The sequence below is a fragment of the Rhinatrema bivittatum genome, chromosome 9 (assembly GCF_901001135.1).
Source record: "Rhinatrema bivittatum chromosome 9, aRhiBiv1.1, whole genome shotgun sequence".
Taxonomy (NCBI): domain Eukaryota; kingdom Metazoa; phylum Chordata; class Amphibia; order Gymnophiona; family Rhinatrematidae; genus Rhinatrema; species Rhinatrema bivittatum.
The window spans coordinates 127,212,638-127,235,381 of NC_042623.1; the positions used below are offsets into that span (position 1 = coordinate 127,212,638).

Sequence of the window (22,744 nt, forward strand, 5' to 3'; positions counted from 1 at the left end):
GACACAGGAGGTATGATCCCGTACCTCCCTGCTTGTTGACATACCACATAGCTACTTGGTTGTCTAATTGGTTCAGGATAACATTGTTGGACAGCTGATCTCTGAAAGCCCACAGTGCGTACCTGATCGCCCAGAGCTCCAGAAAGTTGATTTGACAACATGCTTCCTGCGCAGACCTCTGATCTCTGTCCAGAGGTACAGGAAAGACTTGCTGACTTGACGTGTATGGGATAGAATCTCTTTGGTGATAAGATGAGGGATGCAGTAACCCAGTTGTGGGACTACTATGAGACCTTCCTACAACTCTCCGCCAGCACTTCAGACCCACCCTTCTCAGCAAGGCCCTGGGTGCAGAGCCCATCTACATGAGCTCCCCATCTGTGGTAAGGACAATTTGGATAGGGGACTTTGGAAGGATATTCCCTGTTCCAAATTTGAGAGTACCCGTCACCAGAGTGAGTCCTGGAGAAATGGGGTGATTCGGATGTGATCCTGGAGGCACTGCATGGCCTGGTGCCACTGCGACTTCAGGGTCCATTGGGCTCTGTGCATGTGCAAACATTCCAAGAGAATAACGTGGACGTTTGAAGCCATGTGGCCCAACAGCCTCAACTTGTGCTGAACTGACACCTGCTGGCTCCGTTGAATCACCACGCTATGGACGTCAAGGTGACCGCCCTGGACTGCCACAGGAAGGCTTTTGCCTGAGCTATGTCTAGCAAGGCTCCTATGAAGTCCAACAGAAGTGGTGGGCTAAGATGGGACTTCTGATATTTGATGACAAACCCTAGTGATCCTGCATGAGACCAGCTCTTGACCAGCCAATTGTCCAGGTAAGGGAAAATATGCACTCCCAGCCTGTAGAAATGCGCCCCCCACCAGGGCTAGGCATTTTGTGAAGACACGAGGAGCTGACGCTAGCCTGAATGGCAACATTCTGTACTGGAAGTGCTGTTTTCCCACCACAAACCTGAAATAACTTCCTTTGACTTGGGAAGACCTTTATGGGAGTGTACGTGCCCTTCAAATTGAGGGAGCAAAATCAGTCCCCATTTTGCAAGAGTGGAATCAAGATGCCCAGGGAAACCATCTTGAACTCTTCTCTTTTTAGAAACTTGTTCAAGGCCCTCTGGTCTAGGATGGGACGGAGTCCTCCTGTTCTCTTTGGAATCAGGAAGTACCAGGAGTAGAATCCCTGCTCACTTTGCCTTGGTGGGACAGGTTCGATCGCTCTGGCCAGTGATGAGCTCCCTTATCAGTACCTCCTGATGCACTATTGGTCTCCAAAATGGGCACAGAGGGCAATTTGGCATGACATCCAATAGGTTTAATTGGTACCCTTGACTGATGATGGACAGAACCCCACTGGTCAGAGGTTATTCTGGGCCACTGATCCTCAAAGAACCGTAGCCTGTCCCAGACTGGGGGATCCAGCATTTTGGATACAGGTGGTTGGTTTATGCTCTCTATGATCCAGTCAAAACCTTGTCCTTGGATTTGACTAGAGTGCTGGCTGGGGCTTGGGCGCTCTCTGCTACCAGGGACGGCTGCTGGAGCTCACCCACTGTGATCGGGAGTGAGGGGCCAGAGAAGAGTAATTCCTCTGGTGGTAGAAAGACTTCCTCTGACCATCTCGCCGACCTCCTTGCTGAGGAGTGCGAGTCTGAAGTGCTGGCGGAGAGTTGTTAGAGGGTCTCATGGGGGTCCCGCAACTGGGCTACCGCATCCCTCACCTTATCTCCAAAGAGATTCTCTCCCAATCATGGCAAGTCAGAGTCTTTCCTGTACCTCCGATCAGAGGCCCGCAGCCATGCCCAGTAAACTCAAAGTTATCTGGGTTATTCAGTTAATAGGATCATTCTGCGGATGCTGATTCCCACTGCAGAGACTCTATATGCTGTTTTGAAAACATTGTACGTTAAACGAACCTCGTGTTTTCCGCACTCCAGGCCCTTATGCACCAGCTAAATGAAGGTGTCTTGCTGCTGTTGAGGCAGCTGCTCAGCTACCTCCTGCACTTGCTTCCAGAGGTTCCACAAGTATTGGCTGATGTAGAGCTTCTAGAAAGCAATGCAGGCAGTGAGCATGGCTCCCTGGAGCATCCACCGCCCTGTGATCCTTCCCTGGGGGTGACGAGGCATGGGTTCGAGAGCACTTGCCCCTCTTGAAGACAGATTTGACCACCACCGATTGGTGTGACAGCTGATGCTTCTCGAATCCGGTAGCCTTCTGGACAAGGTAAACCCCATCCGCCTTCATGTTCTTGTGCCAGGCACAAGATGCTGGAAATCCTCCGGTTTGTGCAGGCTCCTAAGGAGATTGTGGCGGTCCTGGTGCATGAGATCCTTAGAGTTGCTGAGACTTTGGGAATACACCCTTAAAGTACATCCCATGAACAGGAAGGCGGATGGGGTTTACCTTGTCCAGATCTTGTGCCTGGCATCCTCCTCCATCAACAACTAAAAGGAATGGCCTCAGTCATCACTCGCACACAAAACCTGCAAAGGTTAAGTCCTCTGGTGGAGACTTCCTTCATTCTTCTGAAAGAGAAAACTGAGGAGATACCCTCTGAGTCGGAGTCTGCAGTGTTATCCCCCCCATGGGTCATTCGGAGCCTCATGCTCACTGTAGTTCAAAGGGGGTGGGGCCCTAGGTGCTCTGCCTTCTTTCAGAGAAATGGTAGAACTGGTGCCGGCTCTGGCAAAGCTAGACAGGGGGCTGCAGGCCTCAGTGTCCCTGCCGGCTTCAATAGAGCTTTCTCCTCGGAGGAACTGTCAACAAGTACTGTTGGAGGAAGCATCTGTGCCCTGCCGGGCATCGATGGCCTCCTGAGAACCAATGCTAGCAGGGTTGGTAATGCACCTGTGAACACATTGGGTCATTCCAGCAGCGGTTCCAGAACGGAAAGAACGGGCATCAGCACAGTCAGTTCCACAGGTGTGGGGCTCTGCAGCGCTCATTCCACCGCCAGATTGACTATCCACTCCAGCTCTTCCTTGAAAGTTGCCAATGTCACCTCCGACTGGGTGGTCATATCTTACTCGGATCCCCAAGGTGGATCGGTAACTAGCACCAGGACCGGTGGAGACAGTCACGGACCCCTGGCATGGATGGAGGACTGGCACTTCGGGGGCATCATGCCATGAGCTGGTGCCTCCCATCAAAGGGGACCAGTGCTGATGCTTCCTCGGCTTCCCTTGGTGCTCGGCCTGGCCTTTCCTCCGAGCCGAGAACAATGATGATGAACCCAATGTCCTCAACCTGAAAGAAACCAATAGGTGCCGGTCTCCGGCGCCCCTACCAGCGGGCGGCATTGACGGAACTGAAAGCCCAGCCAACGATAGCACGGTGTCCATCAGTGTGGCTCCATCGTTGCAGATGCCAACATCGATGGCTTGGATTTTCTCAACCCAAAGAGTTTCTCCATCTTATCGAGTCAAGGGGTCATTTGGGTGCACATGTGGCAACTCCGGACATCATGCAATACCCCCAAGCACAGGACACATACCTCAAGAGGGTCCATGATGGACATGGTCCACAGGCACTGGGGACATCAACAAAAACCAGATGAGGTCATGATAAACAAAAAGAAGGGAAGTAAAACAAGAGTAGTGATGGTGGGCGGTTGAAGCCGGTGGGCACCTTGGCACCTGGAAGCGAAAAAAAACTTACTGAAAATGCTGAAAAACCTAAGAGTTTATGGGGAGGAACCAAGAAGGACCTGATGTCAATAAAAACTAAAAAAACAAAAAAAAACCCCCGAATTTAACCAGTGAAAGTTTTCCAAGGTAATTTTCTAAGGAAAAAAATCAAGAACTAAGAGTCGCCTTAGTCTGGTCATAACTATCAGTGTTGCTCAGATTTTGATAATCAATGCATCAAGCTGTAGGGAATGAGATGGCTAACAAATTTGCAATTAGCTATATGGGATGGATAAATCAATAGTGCAGATCAAAACTTTTTTTTTTTAAACCTTTTTCCCCCCCCCCAGTATTTTTGGCATACAAAAAGCTTGTAGCATTTCATCCATCCAGCACATACTTCCACCTCTACTGTAAGTTTGGTAGCTCGGATCATTACTTTCATTTTGGTATATAGTATGTCTAAATTTGGTTCAATAGTTTTGGAACTATCACATTTTCCCACGCATAGCCTTATCTGTGCCATTTGGTAACCTTTGATCTTAAAATTAGTGTTAGGGTCACTTTGAGGATGTCAACCACCCACAAATTGTTTGTCACCCTATGTACAACTGATTTAGCCTAGATGGCATGTTTTAAAATGTGACCCCTCAAAAGATAAAAAATGAAATCTTTGTCTCCTTACAATTACTGAGTCTGCACATACTGAATTTGAGGATCCTTTGATTTAACATACCAGGGAATGGAGCATAAGTATCCAGCTGGGTGACCCCCTCTTCCATCAGATTTAAACACAATTCCAACATTGGAGACTCATTCAGGAGATGATACATCAAATTGAACCCCGGTGGTTTGTAAGCAATAATCTCTTCTCCTATAAGAAAAGATAAACATTTGAATTTGGGTGATTTTATGCATTAAAAGAATCATTTAATGATAAAAATAAACATCACACCGACCTTTTAACTCAACACACTGATCCACAAAATCTTCAGGTTGAGGTTCATAGTCTCTTAGCAGCTTGTAGAAAACTTCAAGAACCACCTCTGCTACCTCCCACTGCAGAAAGTCACAAGGACAGTTATTAATTTAAGAGGATACCCAGAGACTTCTCAGTGATCTCCACTGTATAAAGTAACAAATGCCAAGGAGTAAAAGTTTTCCACCAACATTCTCAAAGTGTTTTGTGATTTTATGTGGACATCTGTCAAGTGGGAGTTAGAAACCAAATTCCTAAAGTAAAGTAAAATGTATTACAGATTTTCAGGTGGATCAAATGGGAATTTTAACTTACTTGTCAATCCCTGTCATATTAGGTCTCCACACTAAGCTAGACAGCTGGATGATGTTCTCCTTTTAAGGAAAACAGCATCATATCTACACTCTGGAACTCACTTCCCCCCTATCTACGTCTTGAACCCTCCCCCTTGCACACCTTCAAAAAAGGCATCAAGACATGGCTCTTCAGGCAAGCCTACCCGGATGTCAATCAGACATAGCCTTGTTCCCCTTCCTCCCCCCTTTCTGTCCTCTACCCTCTTTAACTCTCCCAGCTTCCCTTGCCTCTTTCTCCTCCACCCCCATTGAGAGGAATCTTGGAAATGATGTAAATTAACTCTCCGCCTGTATTGCTATCAATTTAAGAAATTGTTGTATATTGTTCTCTTTGCATTCCGTTTATTATGGTTCCTTTCTCTTCTCGCTCTACTGCCCCATCCTTTCCAGCTGTGCTCACCCCTGCCCCCCTCTCCTCCCTTTTCTCGACTGCTCCCCTCTTCCCCCCACCGTGTTCATTGTATTTTCTGCCTTTCTAAGTTTTTTTGTAAACCAGCCTGATGTGCTCCACGAATTTTGGTATATTAAAAGTTTTTAAATAAACATATAAGAAGAAATCTCAGATAATATAATCCTTAAGCCACTCTCTTTTCCCTCAGTCAAAACATTCAAAGCCATAGCAATTGGAAAAGCCCAAATAATTAATATCTTGTATACATGATAGGGAGGATCAACTTGGGGGGGAGTGGGGTGGCACTTTATGTCCGGGAGGGTATAGAGTCTAAATGCTCAGTACAGAGACTAAATGCTCCAGTTCTAGGAAAAACTTGGATTAAATAAGTAATGGATGGATTGTCCAGAGAGTAGTAGAGAAGCACTATATCATGAATGGAAATAAATTCCCAGAAGAGGTCATTTTCCTTATCATCCTGGACAGCTTGAATACTAAATCTGTACACTGAATCGAAAATAGTGCACTTGGATATATTTCCTTCCAAAGGATGCATCTCACAAAGAGTATTTATCAGCATTTACGCAAACAGTGTTTTCAGAAGAAACTTAGGATGAGTGATGTATTGGGGACAGAAATTGATAGTGTCAAAGTTTAGGTTTCTCTCCCTTTATCTTTAACCCCACTACAGTGTGTAGAATTCTATTGTGAAAAAAATTGAATCTGAGCAGAATGTGTTGCAGCAAGAAGGCCAGCCTGGTTACGGACGAATAGGCGCCAGGAAGAAATCCATGATCAATTTGAAGATGTCCAATGTGTGGGAGAGAACCTGTTTGGGAAAAAGGTTCAGGATAAGGCGGTGATGTTCAAGGAACATCAGTCCATTCTTCAATTGCAGTTGGTAGCTGGAAACTAGCCCAGGAATACCTTACACTCTTGTCAGACATAATGGGCACCACCACCTTATCCTCAGCAGCAACTCTAAATATCAGCAGAGGGAGGTGTGACAGCCAAAGTCTCAACGGCAGGCTCGGCTGAAGCCTGTGACAAGTTTTGATGCCCCTGAAGCCATCCCCCTCCCCCTTTTAATAGGGGGAAGCATCCAATCATTCTTGCCTTGAAGGAACTGCATCGTGAAGGACAAGGCTATCCTGAGAATTGTGGAACATGGCTATTGCATGCACTTCTAGCACTATCACCAAGCTGCTGGATGTTGGGTTCTGGATCTGACTCTACCCAATTGGTTCAGTTATAACTGTAAATAACATCCCTTTTGCAACTGAAGGTCACAAAGTCTGTCCCTCCTCAGGAATGTGGCACAAGTTTCTACTCCAAAACTTAATTCACAATAAATCATGTAAGCTGAGGCCTATCCTTGGATCTGCAGAATTTAATTCAGGGGAGGCTCAAAATTGTATTCAGTCGATGGTCTGGCTGTGCATTCTCTACCTGAAGGACGTATGTATTCACATCCCTGTCCTCACTGTCCATCACAATTTCCTCAGGTTTATGGTGGGGTGTTTGCTTCTGTTCCAATTCTCATCTGCCCTAAGGGTTCATGAAGTACTTAGAGGTTGCAGCAGTACAAATTTGGAAACAGGGAGTCTGTGCCTGGAAGACTGGTTAGTAATAGAGCCTTCCCTAATAGGCATCCTGGAGTCCCTTCACATAACAATTCAGTTTCTTCAGTCTCTAGGTTTCATCATCAGTTTTTCAAAGCTCAACTTAATGCCATCCCAGAAGATCCAGTTTAAAGGAGTTTGGATTAATTTGCTTCAAGAGAAAGCTTTTCTGCCAGTTGAGAGAGCTATAATTTTAATGGGTTTGATGAGCTCCCTTCTGCAACAGGGACCCTATGTCAGCAAGATCAGACTTTGTCCTCATGGTGCTTCATTGAATTCCTGGGACTCGCCTTCATATTTATGGCCTTCCATGGGCTCTCAAGGATTAGTGGAATCATTTCTTCTAAACACTGTCTCATCAGCTATCCATGCCACCTGAGATGCAGGCATTTCTACAGTGGTGGATGAACCTGGGAGTGCAGCAGATGGTGACACCTCTAGATTTCACAGTGCTGTTGTACGCTTTAAGGAGTTTGCATTATTTCAATCTGATACGTACGATGTAAGGCTGTTACTTTCACGTCCCTCCCAAGGCAGTCCCTTCCATGAAACACGGACCATTTTGGGGGGCTAATATCTATGTGCTACACTACTTTTGTTTAAAAAGAAGGAATAAAACAATTAAGACCACCAAAGCAGTGTTTTGAATTCTTTGGACAGTGTATACACGTTTATCACACATTTGATTTATTTAATATATTTTTAAACAATGTTTTCATCTGAGGAAAAAAAATGTACAGGCAGTGTTTGTGAGAATAGTGAAAAGAGGAGTACACACATTAATGCTACAGTATTTCTACAAAGACAAACCACTTTTCCATAGAGTACTCCTAGTGACTGTATTCAATTTCCATGATGCCACATGGAATAGGAGAAAGAGGAAAGATGTAGTGGAAAAATGGCAGAGGGAGAGGAAAAGCTTTGCCATCTTCTGGAAAGACACCTAAAAGTGGAAATCCCAGTACATCTGGTAGCACTAATAGTACTATCCCATTTAAGCTAAAGAGATTTTTTTTCACAAGGGGAAAATACAGGAACAGGTGGTAACATGCAACCAGCAGCTGAGGCTGGAAGATGATGTGGTGCCGTCTGCCATTGTTAGTTCTACTGCTAAATTGAAGGAGCAAGCAAGAGAAGGTAGACTCAAAGGAGGGTGGTAGTGGTACTTGAAGGGCAAGGGCTGAACTTGGACTGGAGCATCTAAAAGCAGCCTCCTAAGAAATGTCTGCAGCAGATGGAGAAAACTACTGATTCAGAGGAATAACATGGCTTCTTAGAATCTGATGAGATACAAAAGCAAGATATTATGGAGTGGAGGAGAGGAGAAAGGGTGGTTTAGTTACTAGCATGCTACCTTCCACTAAGCAATTAAGAGAGGCAGAAAATACTGCTGGGGCAAAGAGCATCTTGCAGTATGAGGAGCTAGTGGAGGGCTTGAGTGATGCTCCTGGCCTTTTGCCTCTGGGTCTACCATCAACCCCAGCACCAGCAGAAGCACCCAAGCCTGCATCAGTACTGGTGCATCTTACAAAGACTGCTGACAGCTGTCTGAAGTAGGATCAGACAGCAAGTTAACAGTGGACTGTACTGCCCAGCCAAATAATGGAGAAGAATCATACTGTGAGGAATATCTTAGTGGTGATAAGGAAGATGATGGAGGGCTGGCAGGTACAGATGAGAGACAGGGATGGTCCTGTTTTCTGGGGGGGGGGGGGGGAGGGAATTGGAGACAGGGTCAAAATATGAAAAAGGCATTGAAGATTGCATCTATGAGGGCATCCAATACTTTGCACACTTGCTACACCTGGCAGTAAAGGACCCTTTAGGGGCCAAGGAGCAACACAGCAGCATATTACTGAAAGAAGCAATCAAGAGGTGCAGGAAAATAATGTAAACTACTAGGAAGAAACCCTGATGAATTGTCTTAAATCCACCCTCAAATCTCTTCTACTAATTTGATGTGAGTCTATCCTGATAAACTTCACCTTGTTTATCTTAAGGCTCCACCCCGCACCAAATACAACTAAAGTAAACCACAGATAAAGAAAAGAAGTCACCCAGATTTATTAACAAAGCTGCTGGACAATAAACAAAATATATTCCATAATAGCAGACAAGATTTATCATACATCTTTGTAAAATTTTCAGCGACCCCAGTCTGACTTAAAACCTATTACTAGCCAACAATTCACAATACTATACTCTCAGTGACCTCTAGTCTAAATCAAAGCTACACCTGAAAAGACAAGGTAGTTACCGTAAACTCCTTGTAATCGCCCTTTAAATTTGTGATTAGCTCTGTTTTTAACAGGAAAACAATGTTTACAAATCCCACACCCTTCATAGAAATTTCTCACCCACAAACTGGAACTGGGAATTACCAGGGATTGACCTTCTCTTCTCAGATGTCCTCAGGTTCTCTCTCATGTGGGTCTCTCTCTCTCTCTCTGCTTCTGATGATCCTGAGGTTGCTACAGATGCTGCAGCAGTTGTGTGCTATTTCCTGTTAGTCTAGTCACTAGTGCTGTGAATCTCTATTTCAGCTGGATGTTATTGCACTGTATTATAGTAACATTATTGCAGATATGCCCAGCTGGGTGTGTGTAAGTGAATTGATTAGTAAGTAAAAGGTTCTTCAAGAGCAAGTCCTTTCAAGAATGAGCTCTGTCAAGAATGAGCTCTTCTAGCAACTGTCTCCTAGGTGCTTACACTTTTCCAAATAAATTAGTGGAAATCTTGCTGTGACATCATACCAACACGGTTCATGCAAGATACTAACATTTTTCCAGTTCAGCAGAGATTACCTGCCATCTGATAGCTGATGCTTCTGATGTCCAGGACTTGACACAGTTCACTTACTAAAGTCACACATTCAGCACTTTTTAAGACCAACAGGTATTTTGCAGACTTTGCAATTTCAAATGTCCATCTCTAATGAGTTGATGACCACTGACATATACTTCTGACATTTTCACTGGCTTTGGCTAATTAACAGTTTAGCTTGTGATTGCTATCTAACCCACCATCTGCCTTAAGAAAACTAGTTTTTCCCTCCTTCCTTATCACACAGAGAAGAAAAGTACCTGGAAAGACAAAAGTGAAAGTTCAGCTGGATAGAGAAAATCAGGACTTCTGCTAGAAGTCAGAAGATTTCAAAGATAGGAATGCGAAAAACAAAATTAAATGATCTACCTAAAAAAAATTAACTACTAATGTCTATATAAAAAAGGGATATATAAAAATTAGGCCTGAAAGGAAATCTATATACTCACCCTTAATATACTAACTTACAATAGCAGCAAAATTTTAACTTGGCAAGAAGGGTGGGCAGCAGCTGCGTGAGAAGCAGGAAGCAATGAGCATACATATGCAATAATCGATTCAGGATGTAGGCACTAGGTGGAATTCAAACTAATGCTGCAGAGGTTAGTGGACCAAGAAATTCCTTCATGACTTAGATCTGGAAGGTTGGATAAGTGTTAATTACACTTTGGGGCACCATAATGTAGCTAATACAAATGCTGGAGCCCTTTAAAGAACCCAAGGAAGACCTCCATTTCTCAACAGATACCCTGGTTGAGGTGAATCCCATAGTCAATATATTAAAGAACAAGCTAATAAAAATCTTTTCAGCAGGAGCAAGGAACGATAGGAGAGAGAGTGGTATTCATGGACTCCATGCAGCACCATGATCAAGATATGCTGGCCAATCTGTGTGACCCACAGGTGAAAGAGTATTGGCTCTAGAGACCGACAAATTCAGTGGAAAGAGACAACACTGCATGAAGTGGAGCAATGGAACAACAGAGGCTGGGGGAAAATGGGGGTAACGAGTGGGAATTCCACACAATGGTCTCAAACTAAGAAGCACCCTGTCAGCTAGCACTTTCTCCCCCCACTTACCTGTGGCCAAGTCAGAATGTTCTCTGTTGACATAGGCTATACATTCAGCAGATGGCAGCAGGGGACGGAAGGTTTATCTGCATACTGTTCCCAGCATCCCCCGAGGACTCCAGAGGTCACAGTGAGCAATCCAGGCTTAGAACTCCACAGCCCCAGCTTCCAGAACCCTTGCATCCTTTGCAGTAGAAGAGGACCTAAGGCTCATCTGTATATTGTTCCCAGCATCCCCTAGTAGAGGATTCCAGAGGTTACAGCGAGCGATCTAGGCTTCGAACTCCATAGCCCTAGCTTCCAGAGGCCCTGCATCCTTTGCAGTAGAAGAGGATTGGAAGCGCACGCTGTTAGGCATGCAAATCTCAAACCTCTCAATCCTTTTAAGTGAAGATCAACTTAATGGTGGTTGAAGAGGACTGGAAAGTATAGCTTTGAGAAATATTAGGACTTAAAAAAAGGTTTGGAGAGAGGTGAAATAGTGGGATATATACTTTAGGTTTTGTGTGCGTCTGACATAAGCAAGCCAGAGGGAGTTCATTCTAGTGACTGTCATTCCCTCCCACCCACACCTAGCTCAACAGTTGAATTTTAGGCAAGATACACTTTCTCATTAAAAAATCAGACTCTTCTAAATCATATTATTGCACCAGCCCTTATTAAGAGTTTAATCATCCCCTTGTGGGTTACTAGCTGGTTAATTAGTGAATGCACCCATAAATTTAAAGTACTCTAATTCCAACTCCCTTAGCAACCTAAACTTAACTAGGAACTCAACAAACTTAAGATGAAGGCAGCAGCCCAGCAGCAAGGGGAGACTTTCCAGTCTTTTGCATTGAGTTTCACATGTATAGTTTGTTTTTTTTTACCTGTCAGTGAGAGATCATATGTGTGCACCCAGTGCAAAGAGCTCCTGGCTCTCAGAGAATGAATCCAATCTCTAGAGGATAGAGTGGCAGATCTGGAGAAGTTGAGGCAGATAGAAAGGTACATTGATGAGACATTCAGGGACATAGTAGCCAAGTCCCAAATCCAGTCTGGCAGCCTCGGTGCTGCATTGGATCAGAAAGGTCTTCCAGTTGGAGATCACCACCCTGGTATAGCAGGAAGTGATCCTGTAGCAAGAACCTGCTCTCCAGGTGATGCGTTGTCCTCTCGCATGGAAGGCAAGTCTCCCGGGGCGACTTCCCAGGAGGGAAGGGTTAGATCAGCCATCATAGTTGGTGATTCGATTATTAGAAATGTAGACGGCTGGGTGGCTGGTGGACGTGAGGCTGCCTGGTAACTTCACTGCCTGGTGCAAAGGTGGCAGACCTCATGTGTCACCTAGATAGGATTATAGACAGTGCTGGGGAGGGACCGGCTGTTATGGTAATTGTGGACACCAGCGACATAGGAAAATGTGGGAGAGAGGCTCTGGAAGCCAAATTTAGGATTTTAGTAGAAAGCTGAAATCCAGAACCTCTAGGGTGGCATTCTCTGAAATGATCCCTGTTCCATGTGTAGGTACGCAGAGGCAGGCAAAGCTCCAGAGTCTCAATGCATGGATGAGATTATGGTACAGTGAAGAGGATTCAGTTTGCAAGGATCTGGACCACCTTTTGGGGAAGGGTGACTTTTCCGAAAGGATGGACTTCACCTGAACCAGAGTACAGAGACTAAATGCTCAGTAGAATCTATATGGGTAGAAATCCCATGTATGTTTGGTAAGAGTATAGTGATAGGTGTATACTTAGTCCACCTGGACAAAATGATCAGACAGATGATGAAATAAGAGAAATCAGGGAAGCTAACCAATTTAGCAGTACAGTAATGGAGAAATTACTTACCTGATAATTTCGTTTTCCTTAGTATAGACAGATGCACTCAGGACCAATGGGTATAGTGTACTCTTGATAGCAGTTGGAGGCGGATCAGATTTCAATCTGACGTCAGCCCTAGTACATATTCCCCTGCAGGAAGTGCAGCTCTTCAGTATTCTCCTCGAAAAGCAATTGTGAATATATGTGAGGCTGAGTAACTTGTATAACTTGATTAACTTTATAACTTGGTTAAATTCATTAACTTGAACTGGTTGAATTGGTTATAGCTGGAGACCACCAGTGCCCTCAACCAAGAAACGTCGACACCCAGTAGGATGGGTGTCCTAATTGGAGGAAAAGCTTGGCTTACCCGTGAATAACTCGCTCTTGGGGATGTCGCCCGAGAATTGCATGAATGACGGCAGCCGTGGGTGGAATGCTGAGTCCATCTGTCTACACTAAGGAAAACAAAATTATCAGTTAAGTAATTTCTCCATTTCCTAGCATGTAGCAGATAGACTCAGGACCAATGGGATTTATTTATTTATTTATTTATTTTATTTATTTAAGTTTTTTATATACCAACATTCAGGACGGTGGTCCCATCATGCTGGTTCACAAGAAACAGGGGTGAAATTATAATAAACTTTACCATTTAAACAAAAGTGCAGAAAAGCAGTTACATATAACAAGGAAAACAATAACTTGGAATGAGAGAGGAAATGCTCCTGAACCGGGTGGGAGGCTGCCCGAGGCCCACTTAGTACTGCCCTTGCAAATGCTGTGTCCTCTCGAGCCTGAACAGCCAGGCGGTAGAACCTGGAGAAGGTGTGGCTGGAGGACCATGTCACCGACATATCTCAGTGGGTGACAGCATCTTTGTTTCCGCCCAGGACACTGCCTGGGCTCTAGTGGAATGGGCCTTGACTTGCAAAGGCGGCGGCTTGCCTGCTTCTACGTAGGCTGCCTTGATAACTTCTTTGATCCAGTGGGCTATGGATGCCCGCGAGGGTTCTTCCCCTTGCTTCTTTTCGCTGTGAAGGACGAATAGATGGTCCATCTTTTGTGCGGATTCCGATCTTTCCAGGTATTGGACTAGGAGTCTGCAGACGTTGAGGTGGCGCAGGCGGCGAGATTCTTCTGAACCCTTGGGCTCATCTGGCAATGGTAGCGAGATGGTTTGGGTTGAGGTGGAAGTGAGAAACCACTTTGGGAAGGAAGGACAGGACTGTGCGTAACTGGATAGTTCCCGGAGTGAGTCTGAGGAAAAGCTCCCGACAGGACAGTGCTTGTAGCTCGGAGATACGACAGGCCAAACAGACTGCCACCAGGAAGGCTGTTTTCAATGTTAATAGTCAGAAGGAAAGGCCGCGGAGAGGTCTGAAGGAGGCTTCTGCTAATAAGTCTAGGACCAGGTTGATGTTCCATAGAGGCACCGGCCACTTTAGGGGTGGTCCGATCTGCTTGATTTGTTTCAGGAAGCAGGAGACATCCGGGTGAGAGCCTAGGCTACTGTCCTCACTCTTGGTTCCGTAGCATGACAATGCGGCCACCTGTACCTGATGGAGTTGAGGGACAATCCCTTCTGTAGGCCATTCTGTAGGAATTCCAAAATCGCGGGAATTTTGATTAAGCGTGGGATGATGTCGTGATCCTCACACCAGGCTTCGAATACTCTACAAATCCTTATTTATTTGTACAGTTTTATGTACCGTCATTCGGTTTAGCCATCATAACGGTTTACAAGATTCAAACAGAATACAGATAAATTATACATACGGTATTGATGTTAGTTTGTGTTCTCAAATCAGGTGGTATGGAGTTCCATCTTTTTGGGCAGGCGATGGAGAATGCTCTATTTCTTGTGGTTGATAGGTGAGCATCTCTGATGGGAGGAATTGTTAGACAAAATGTGTTATTTGATCAAAGGTTCCTGTGGGTATTTTGTGGAGTAATTTTTAAACCTGTTTGTTTTTGATGATCAGAGTGTACTAATTTGTGTATAATGGTCAAAATCTTATATTCAATTCAGGATTTAATAGGAAGCCAGTGTAGTGAAGTTAATATGGGGGTGATGTGATGCCAGGACTCTACCCTGACGACCTTAAAATGGCATCAATCAAACCGCTCTTGAAAAAACCAAAGTTAGACCCAGACGACCCCTCCAATTTTCGCCCTATCTCAAACCTCCCATTCATTGCTAAAGTCATGAAAAAACTGGTTAATTCTCAATTATCAGACTACCTGGAAGACCACAAAATTCTCTACCCTTCACAATATGGCTTCAGAAAATCGTTAAGCACAGAATCTCTACTAATTTCCTTAACAGACTACCTCATCCTAGGCCTAGATAAAGGCCAGTCCTACCTTTTGATTCTCTTGGACCTCTCAGCCGCCTTTGATACTGTTAACCACTCCATGCTCCTTAACCAACTATTGAACATCGGCATAACAGGCTCTGCACTGTCCTGGTTCCACTCATTCTTGAAAAACAGAGGCTTCAAGGTAAAAATACACAGTAAAGAATCTAAACGCTACCCTTCATCTCAAGGAGTTCCCCAAGGTTCATCCCTCTCTCCCACCCTCTTTAACATCTACCTCCTCCCTCTCTGCCATCTATTAAACAACTTGAACCTTAAACACTACCTTTATGCAGATGATGTCCAGATTGTGATACCAATTAAAGAATCCATTAAAAAACCCCTCGATCTTTGGGAATATTATCTGCAAGAAATCAACTCCCTCCTTTCCAGTATGAATTTAATCCTAAATTCCTCAAAAACGGAACTCCTTCTCATATCATCTGAGATTAGCCACACCCCCACAATCCCTCCAACTAATCTACAAACAACAAAAGTAAGAGATTTGGGCGCAATCATCGATAACAGGCTTAACTTAAAAGCATTCATAAACCAAACCACTAAAGACTGCTTTCATAAACTGAATGTTCTAAAAAGAATAAGACCTATGTTCCACATCCATGACTACAGGACTATCCAAGCAATAATCTTCTCCAAGTTAGACTATTGCAATTCTTTATTATTAGGTACCCCCATCAACACATACCAAACCGCTACAAATGGTTCAAAATACGGCAGCTAGAATTCTAACAAATACAAGGAGAAGAGAGCACATCACCCCGATCCTTAAAGATTTACACTGGCTGCCAATCCATTTCAGAATTCTTTATAAGTCAATCACCATAATCTATAAATCCATCCAACAAATCGCTCCTCTCAACCTACAAATCCCTTTCATAAAGCATACTTCCTCCAGACCCATAAGAGAGTACTACAAAGAGTCTCTGCAGGTACCACCTTCCAAAACTTCCCTCTATATAACTTATAGAGATAGGGCTTTCTCCACAGCAGGACCCACTCTTTGGAATTCCATACCAACGGAACTTAGACAAGAACCCTGCTTATTGACATTCAGAAAAAAAGACTCAAAACATGGCTTTTCAAACAAGCCTTCCCAGACTCAGACTAAAAACAATTCTCTCCGATATTCAAATTCCAAGCAACAATTTTCTTTTATAACCATCCTTATAATCTTCCCCTAAACTTTATAAACATCCAGAATCTTTATTACTTATGATTTTTCTTCCTTATTGTTAAAAACTGCATTTTTGAACTGAACAATTCAATGTAAATCATTCACTTCCATTTTTGGAAACTTTACCATTCTACAGGTTAATACACCATGTTAAAGTTTCTATCTTTTCTTCTTCTTACTCCTAGTTGTACGTCTCCTTGTTTATTGTAACTGCATTTATAATATGTATATTACATATTTTGTTCTATGTTCCGGTTATTACCCCATTGTTTACTGTAAACCGGCTTGATGTGATGTTATCACGAATGCCGGTATAGAAAAAATCAAAATAAATAAATAAATGTGATTGTTCTTTTTTTTTCCCAGTTAGAATTCTAGCTGCTGAGTTCTGTAGAATCTGAAGAGGTTTGATGTTGCTGTACGGAAGGCCAATCAGTAGGGAATTGCAGTAGTCTATGGTTGAGAAAATTATTAGTTGCAGTACAGTTCTGAAGTCTAACGAGTTTAGGAAAGGTTTTATACGTCTTAGGATTAGGAGTTTGTGATATCCTTCTTTGATTTTGGTTGTTATGTGGTTATTGTAGGATAGGTTTCTGTCAATGGTTACTCCAAGGTTTCTGGTGTGAGTGACAGGGGATATTGGGTTAGTTTGATTGTTAGTTGTGAATTGAGGTGGTGGTGTTAGATTGGGTTTTTTGTCCATGATGATATTTCGGTTTTGTCAATGTTGATTATGAGTTTTAATTTTGTAAGGAGTTGTCTGATTGAGTCAAGTAGAATAGATGTTTCTTTATATGTTTTGTCAATAGAGTTTTTGATGGGAATTAGAAGTTGTATGTCATCTGCATAGAGGAAGTGGGTGATTTGCAGATCATTTAGTAGCTGGCAAATGGGTAAAAGGTATATGTTGAACAGAGTAGCAGATAATGCTAAGCCTTGTGGAACTCCAGTATTGAGGTTAATTTTCTTAGAGATATTATTGTTGAAAGATACTTGGTAGCTTTTGTTGGAAAGATAGGATATGAACCATTGTAGAGTAGTGTCAGCTAAACCAATTTCTGGCAAACATTCTAGGAGTATTTGATGGTTTACTGTATCAATGCTGCGGAGAGGTCGAAGAGTACGAGTTAGTATTGTTTTCCATTGTCATATCCTCTAAGTATAGTGTCGTTTAATGAAAGAAGAAGAGTCTCAGGACTGAGGTTCTTTCTGAATCCATATTGGGTTGGGGATAGGATGTTATTTGTTTCAAGGTATTCATCAAGTTGGGAGTGAACTACTTTTTTGATTATCTTGGCTATGAAGGATAGGTTATGTATGTTAGGGATGTGGAGAACTTGCGTGCTCGGAGCAGAGTCTCAATTACTGCCCCCGAGTATCCGCTCTTCCTCAGGCGAGTCCTCTCAATGGCCAGACTATAAGAAAGAATAGAGCTGGGTCCTCATGGAGGATCGGCCCTTGTTGGAGCAGATCCCTGTGTGGCAGTACAAGGAGAGGGTTCCCTGTCAGTAGCCTTTGTATGTCTGCGTATCATGGCCTTCTTGGCCAGTCCGGGGCCACTAGAAGTACTGGTCCCTTGTGGTGTTCTACATCTGTACCAGAGCATCGATTCCCTGGGACTGAGGTTCCCATCTGCGGCTGAAGAAGCTGGGCACTTGGGCGTTGGACCGATTTGCCAGGAGGACCATGGTTGGTGTTCCCCACTGGCTTACTATCAACTGGAATGCTGTGGTCGACAGTCTCCATTCTCCTGGGTCTAGACTTTCTCTGCTGAGTTAATCTGCAGCGACGTTGTCTTTTCCCACGACTTGGATGGCTGAGATCTCTCGAAGCTTCGCTTCCACCCACGTCATTAGGGGGTCTATTTCCAGAGACACCTGTTGGCTTCTGGTTCCTCCCTGACAGTTGATGTAGGCCACTGTTGTGGCATTGTCCGACATGACTTTGACTGATTTGTCTCTGAGTCCATGACCGAACCGTAGGCAGGCTAGTTTGACTGCCCGTGTTTCTAGGCGATTGATGTCCATCCCGACTCTTCTTTGTTCCATTGCCCCTGGGTGGTTAGCTCCTGGCAGTGTGCCACCCATCCCCATAGACTAGCGTCTGTGGTGAGAGGATCCAGGTCGGTGAGGACAGCCTCATCACATGGCTCAGGTGGCCTTCATGTAGCCACCGTCGTAGTTGGGTCTGAACCTTGTCCGGGAGCTGGAGATGAATGGTGTAGTTCTGGGACAGCGGATTCCATCATGACAGTAGAGAGCACTGTAGGGGTCTCATGTGAGCTCTTGCCCACGGCATTACTTCCAGTGTGGATGCCATGAGGGCGAGGACTTGGAGGTAGTCCCATGCTGTGGGATGACGCTCGCTCAACAGAGTTTGCAACTGGGTCATCAGTTTTGATCTCCTTGTCGGTGTCAGGATGACCTTGTCTTGTTTGGTGTCGAACCGAACTCCCAGGTATTCTAGGGATTGGGAGGGCTGCAAACATCTCGTTTGTGTTGACTACCCACCCGAGGCTCTCCAGTAGAGTTTTGACTCTATTGGTTGCCTGGTGACTTTCCTCTGGGGATTTCGCCCTGATCAGCCAATCGTCCAGATATGGGTGTACAAGGATTCCTTCCTTCCTCAGTGTTTCTGCCACTACCACCATGATTTTGGTGAACATCCGGGATGCTGTGGCTAACCCGAATGGTAGTGCCCGGAACTAGTAGTGATAGTCCAGAACCGTGAAGCGTAGAAAACGCTGATGCTCTTGATGGACCGGAATGTGCAGGTAGGCTTCCGACAGATCCAGGGATGTAAGGAATTCTCCCGGTTGTATCGCCCTTATGACCGAGCGCAGGGTTTCCATGCTGAAGCAAGGAATCTTCAGGTGGCAGTTGACAGACTTGAGGTCCAAGATGGGCCGGAATGTCTCTTCTTTCTTGGGAACGATAAAATAGATGGAATAATGTCCAGTATTTATTTGTTGTGAGGGCACCGGTGTTATAGCCTCTAAGGCGAGTAATCTGGTCAGTGTAGCTTCCACTGCCGTCCTCTTGGAGGGGTTGTGGCAGGAGGATTCCACAAACTTGTCTGGAGGGATGTGGTGAAAATCTAGATAATATCCCTTTCGAATGATGGCTAGGACCCACTTATCCGAAGTTCTCTCGACCCATCTTTGGTAGAATAGGGCAAGTCTGCCCCCTAGGGCTTCTTTCCTTGGACAGGTCTGCTGATTTTAATTGTGGGGTACGGCTGGGACCTGGCCCCGAGCCGGCTCCCCTTTTGTTGTGCTTGTTCTGAAAGGACTGGCTCCTGCCTGTGGGGCAAGCCACTTGGTATGTGTTTCTGTATGGGTTGAAGCGCTCTGATCCTTTGCCCCTAGAAGTTCTGGGGAAGGGTCGCTGGTTTCTCTTCCTGTCCTCCGGTAGCTGCGGCAGTGGGGATTCACTGCATTTGTTGGCTAGCTTCTCTAGTTCGCTTCCAAACAGGAGGGTTCCCTTGAAGGGCATCCTTGAGAGTCTCGTTTTGGACGATGCATCGGCCGACCAGCTTCGAAGCCAAAGTTATCTTCTGGCCGCCACAGCGGATGACTCGCCTCTAGCCGCGGTGCGCACCAGATCAGAAGCAGCATCCATGAGGAATGATACTGCTGGTTCCAGGGCTTCCCCAGGTGTGTTGTTCCTGGTCTGTGATAAGCAGACGCGTGTAACCATGGCACAGCATGGCATCTGTAGAGACATAGCAGAGACGTCAAAAGACTGTTTGAGGGTGGATTCCAGATGTCTGTTTTGGGCATCCTTGAGCGCTGCTCCTCCCTCGACTGGGATAGTGGTTCGCTTCGAGACCGCGCAGACCTTGGCATCCACTTTCGGACATGCCAGGAGATCTTTGGCAGAGGGGTCCAGAGGGTACATGGCTGCCAGGGCACGTCCCCCTTTGAACATGGTCTCCAGGGCTTCCCACTCCAGGTCAATTAGCTGCTGGATGGCTTGTAACAGTGGGAAATGATGGGAGGTCTGACGGAGTCCCTCTAGGAGGGGATTCGTCTTAGGTTCCCCCAAGGCACTTGTGCCTGGGATAGCGAGCTCTTTCAAACTGTGTGTGACTAGGTCTGGAAGCTCGTTCTTGGTGAAGGAACGCCTCATGGTTCGGTGGAGTTCGGTCCCTGGGGGGAGTTCCCCTTCCTCCAGGGGTTCTGAATCGTTGTCTGAGCTGTCTGTGTCCCCGAAGGTGGGGCTTCTGGGCAGTGGAGGAGGCACTTCTCTGGTCATAGAGGGTCCCAGTATGTTGAGTTCCTCTAGCGGAGGCTGTGGCAGTGTTATCGGAGGCCCCGGCTGCATGTGGATGAAGGTATGCAGGCCTTTGAAGAATTCCACCCAGGAGATAGATGCTGGGTCTAAGTTAAGAGGTGCTGTGTCCCTAGGGAGTCCCGCTGGGGGACGCGAGGTCCGGCGTACTGTTCGAGAAGCTGGATCCCGGCACCGGCTGGGGAGGGCCATGGGCTGAATCCCCCAGGGCCTCCTCACACTGTGTACACAGGGCCGTGTCCTCCTCATGCTGCGCAGCTCTGATGTGGCAAGCTGGGCAAAGGCCCTAAGCCTTGAGCTTCTTCTCTGGTGGTGCCATGGCTTGAGCGCGTAAAAATACAGGGACCGGGCTGCCTAGTTATTCGCTCTGGTGCCTCTTAGTTTTGTATCTTGCTGTTTTTTTGTACCACTCTTGGTACCCTTCTTCTCTGTTGGTTATACTTTTTAGGATTTCATCTGCTACACAGCCTTATCCCTACCTTACTACCTTCTGCAATATGCCTTCCCATCAGCAGAGGCCCTCAAGTAAGCCTCTCCACTAGCCTTGCTAAGCTCTCCTCGCTGCTCTTGCAGTTCCTATGAAACCCAGCCTTGCCAGTGTACCTTTCTCTTGCAGTCCCTTGCTGCTCCTCAGGTGAATTTCCTTGACTCCAGAAACCCTGACAATATTGGAGTGTTTTGTCCCCAAGAAGAACAAATGGTGGGGAAAAATTGTTTCTTCTTTCACTTTGCCTCTTTCATGGTTGTAAACCTTGATTTATTAGTCTGCCTGGTTTTCTGCTAGCCTTCTCATGGTGTCTTAGAGAACTCTTGCCTCTCTATGGTGCCTTGAGATATTAATATTACTGCTGGTGCTTCTTTGCTGCTCTTTTGGTGCCTTCGTGAGTTCAGGTCATTATTTGTCCCCTTTGCCATTCTCTTGAATTCTAGAGAAAGGCAGCTGTAGTCCCTTTTTACAAAAATGGTAACTACAGATCAGTTATCTCTACTTCTATGGTATGAAAATTAATGGAGTCTCTGATGAAGGGAAATATAGTTAACTACCTACAATCCAGTGGATTGCAGGAAACAAAGCAGCATAGTTTAACCAGAATGTGTCAAACAAACTTGATTTCTTTTCAGTTGAGTGACTAGAGAATTAGAACAAGGGCATGCATTTATTTTATTTTAAAAGCTTTATATACCATCTTTTCCAAAAATTCATGCCATTTCATCAGTACATTCACAAATTGCATGGTTTACTTGAATTTCAGAAAAGTTTTTGATACTGGCACACATAGGAGGCTCATGAATTAAATGAACAGCCTGGGAGTGGGTCCCAGGGTGATACACTGCATTATAAATTGGTTGACTGATAGATAATAGAGTAGTGGTAAATGGACATCACTCTGAGGCAAGAAGGGTGACTTGTGGACAATCTCAGGGATTGGTTCTGTTCAATATTTTTGTGAGCAATACTATGGAGTGGTTAGAAGGAAAAGTGTTTCTTTTTGTGGATAACAATAAGTTTAGCAACAGAGTGGACACCACTGAAAGAGTAGAGAGAATAAGATGTGATATTAGGAATACTGGCCAATGGGTTTGGCAGTTAAGATTCAATACCGAAAAGGTACATAGGGCTCTTTGTATGTGAAGATACTCAGTTCTATTACGAATGTCAGAGCTCACATTACCTAAATCTAAAGCATGGGTTGGAAGAGGGCACAATAATATAGGTGCAGTACTCACAATCAATACTTAATTGGCTTGGCTGAAGAGAAGACACCCTAAGGCAAAAGGGCACCTATTACATAATCTGCAATTAAATCAAATGGTAAGTACATTTTGCCATGTTGGTAAATAAAATAGATATAAATAATGCTACCTTCTCAGCAGCTTTTCTGTAAGCTCTTGTTTGGAAACGAAGAAATACAGAGTCCCTGAGGAACTGAAGATATGGATCAAAACCAGGTGACCGGAGTCCAGCTCCTAAGTTCGGAGGGAAGGAACTTTCCACTAGTGTGCTGATAAGACCACAGAATGCTCGGGTCAAAGGGTACTCCTCACACCGAGACTCAATCTCATTCAGCTCCACCTGTCTCAGAAAAAGAATAATGCTCCAGCAATCAAAAAGTTGAAAGAATATCAAACATTCTGTGCATTAAAAATATTCCAATGGGGATTTTACATTTTGGATATATACATTAAAACTGATGCTGCTCCAGGTAGAGAA

General features: G+C 44.9%; 1 protein-coding gene across 4 annotated transcripts in view; it reads right to left on the minus strand.

Annotated features, from left to right (window-relative positions):
• NUP205 (nucleoporin 205) overlaps positions 1–22,744 on the minus strand; it is a 558,669-nt gene that overhangs the window by 355,044 nt on the left and 180,881 nt on the right. For all 4 annotated transcript variants that reach the window (XR_003858760.1, XM_029616971.1, XM_029616970.1 and 1 more), the window contains 3 exons: positions 22,397–22,606; positions 4,601–4,700; positions 4,378–4,515 (listed from right to left, as the gene is read on the minus strand). Coding sequence is in view for 3 of the 4 variants with exons in the window: in XM_029616971.1 (XP_029472831.1) it covers positions 4,378–4,515; positions 4,601–4,700; positions 22,397–22,606 (448 nt within the window). In the remaining variant the exon portion in view is untranslated. The remainder of the gene's footprint in view (positions 1–4,377; positions 4,516–4,600; positions 4,701–22,396; positions 22,607–22,744) is intronic.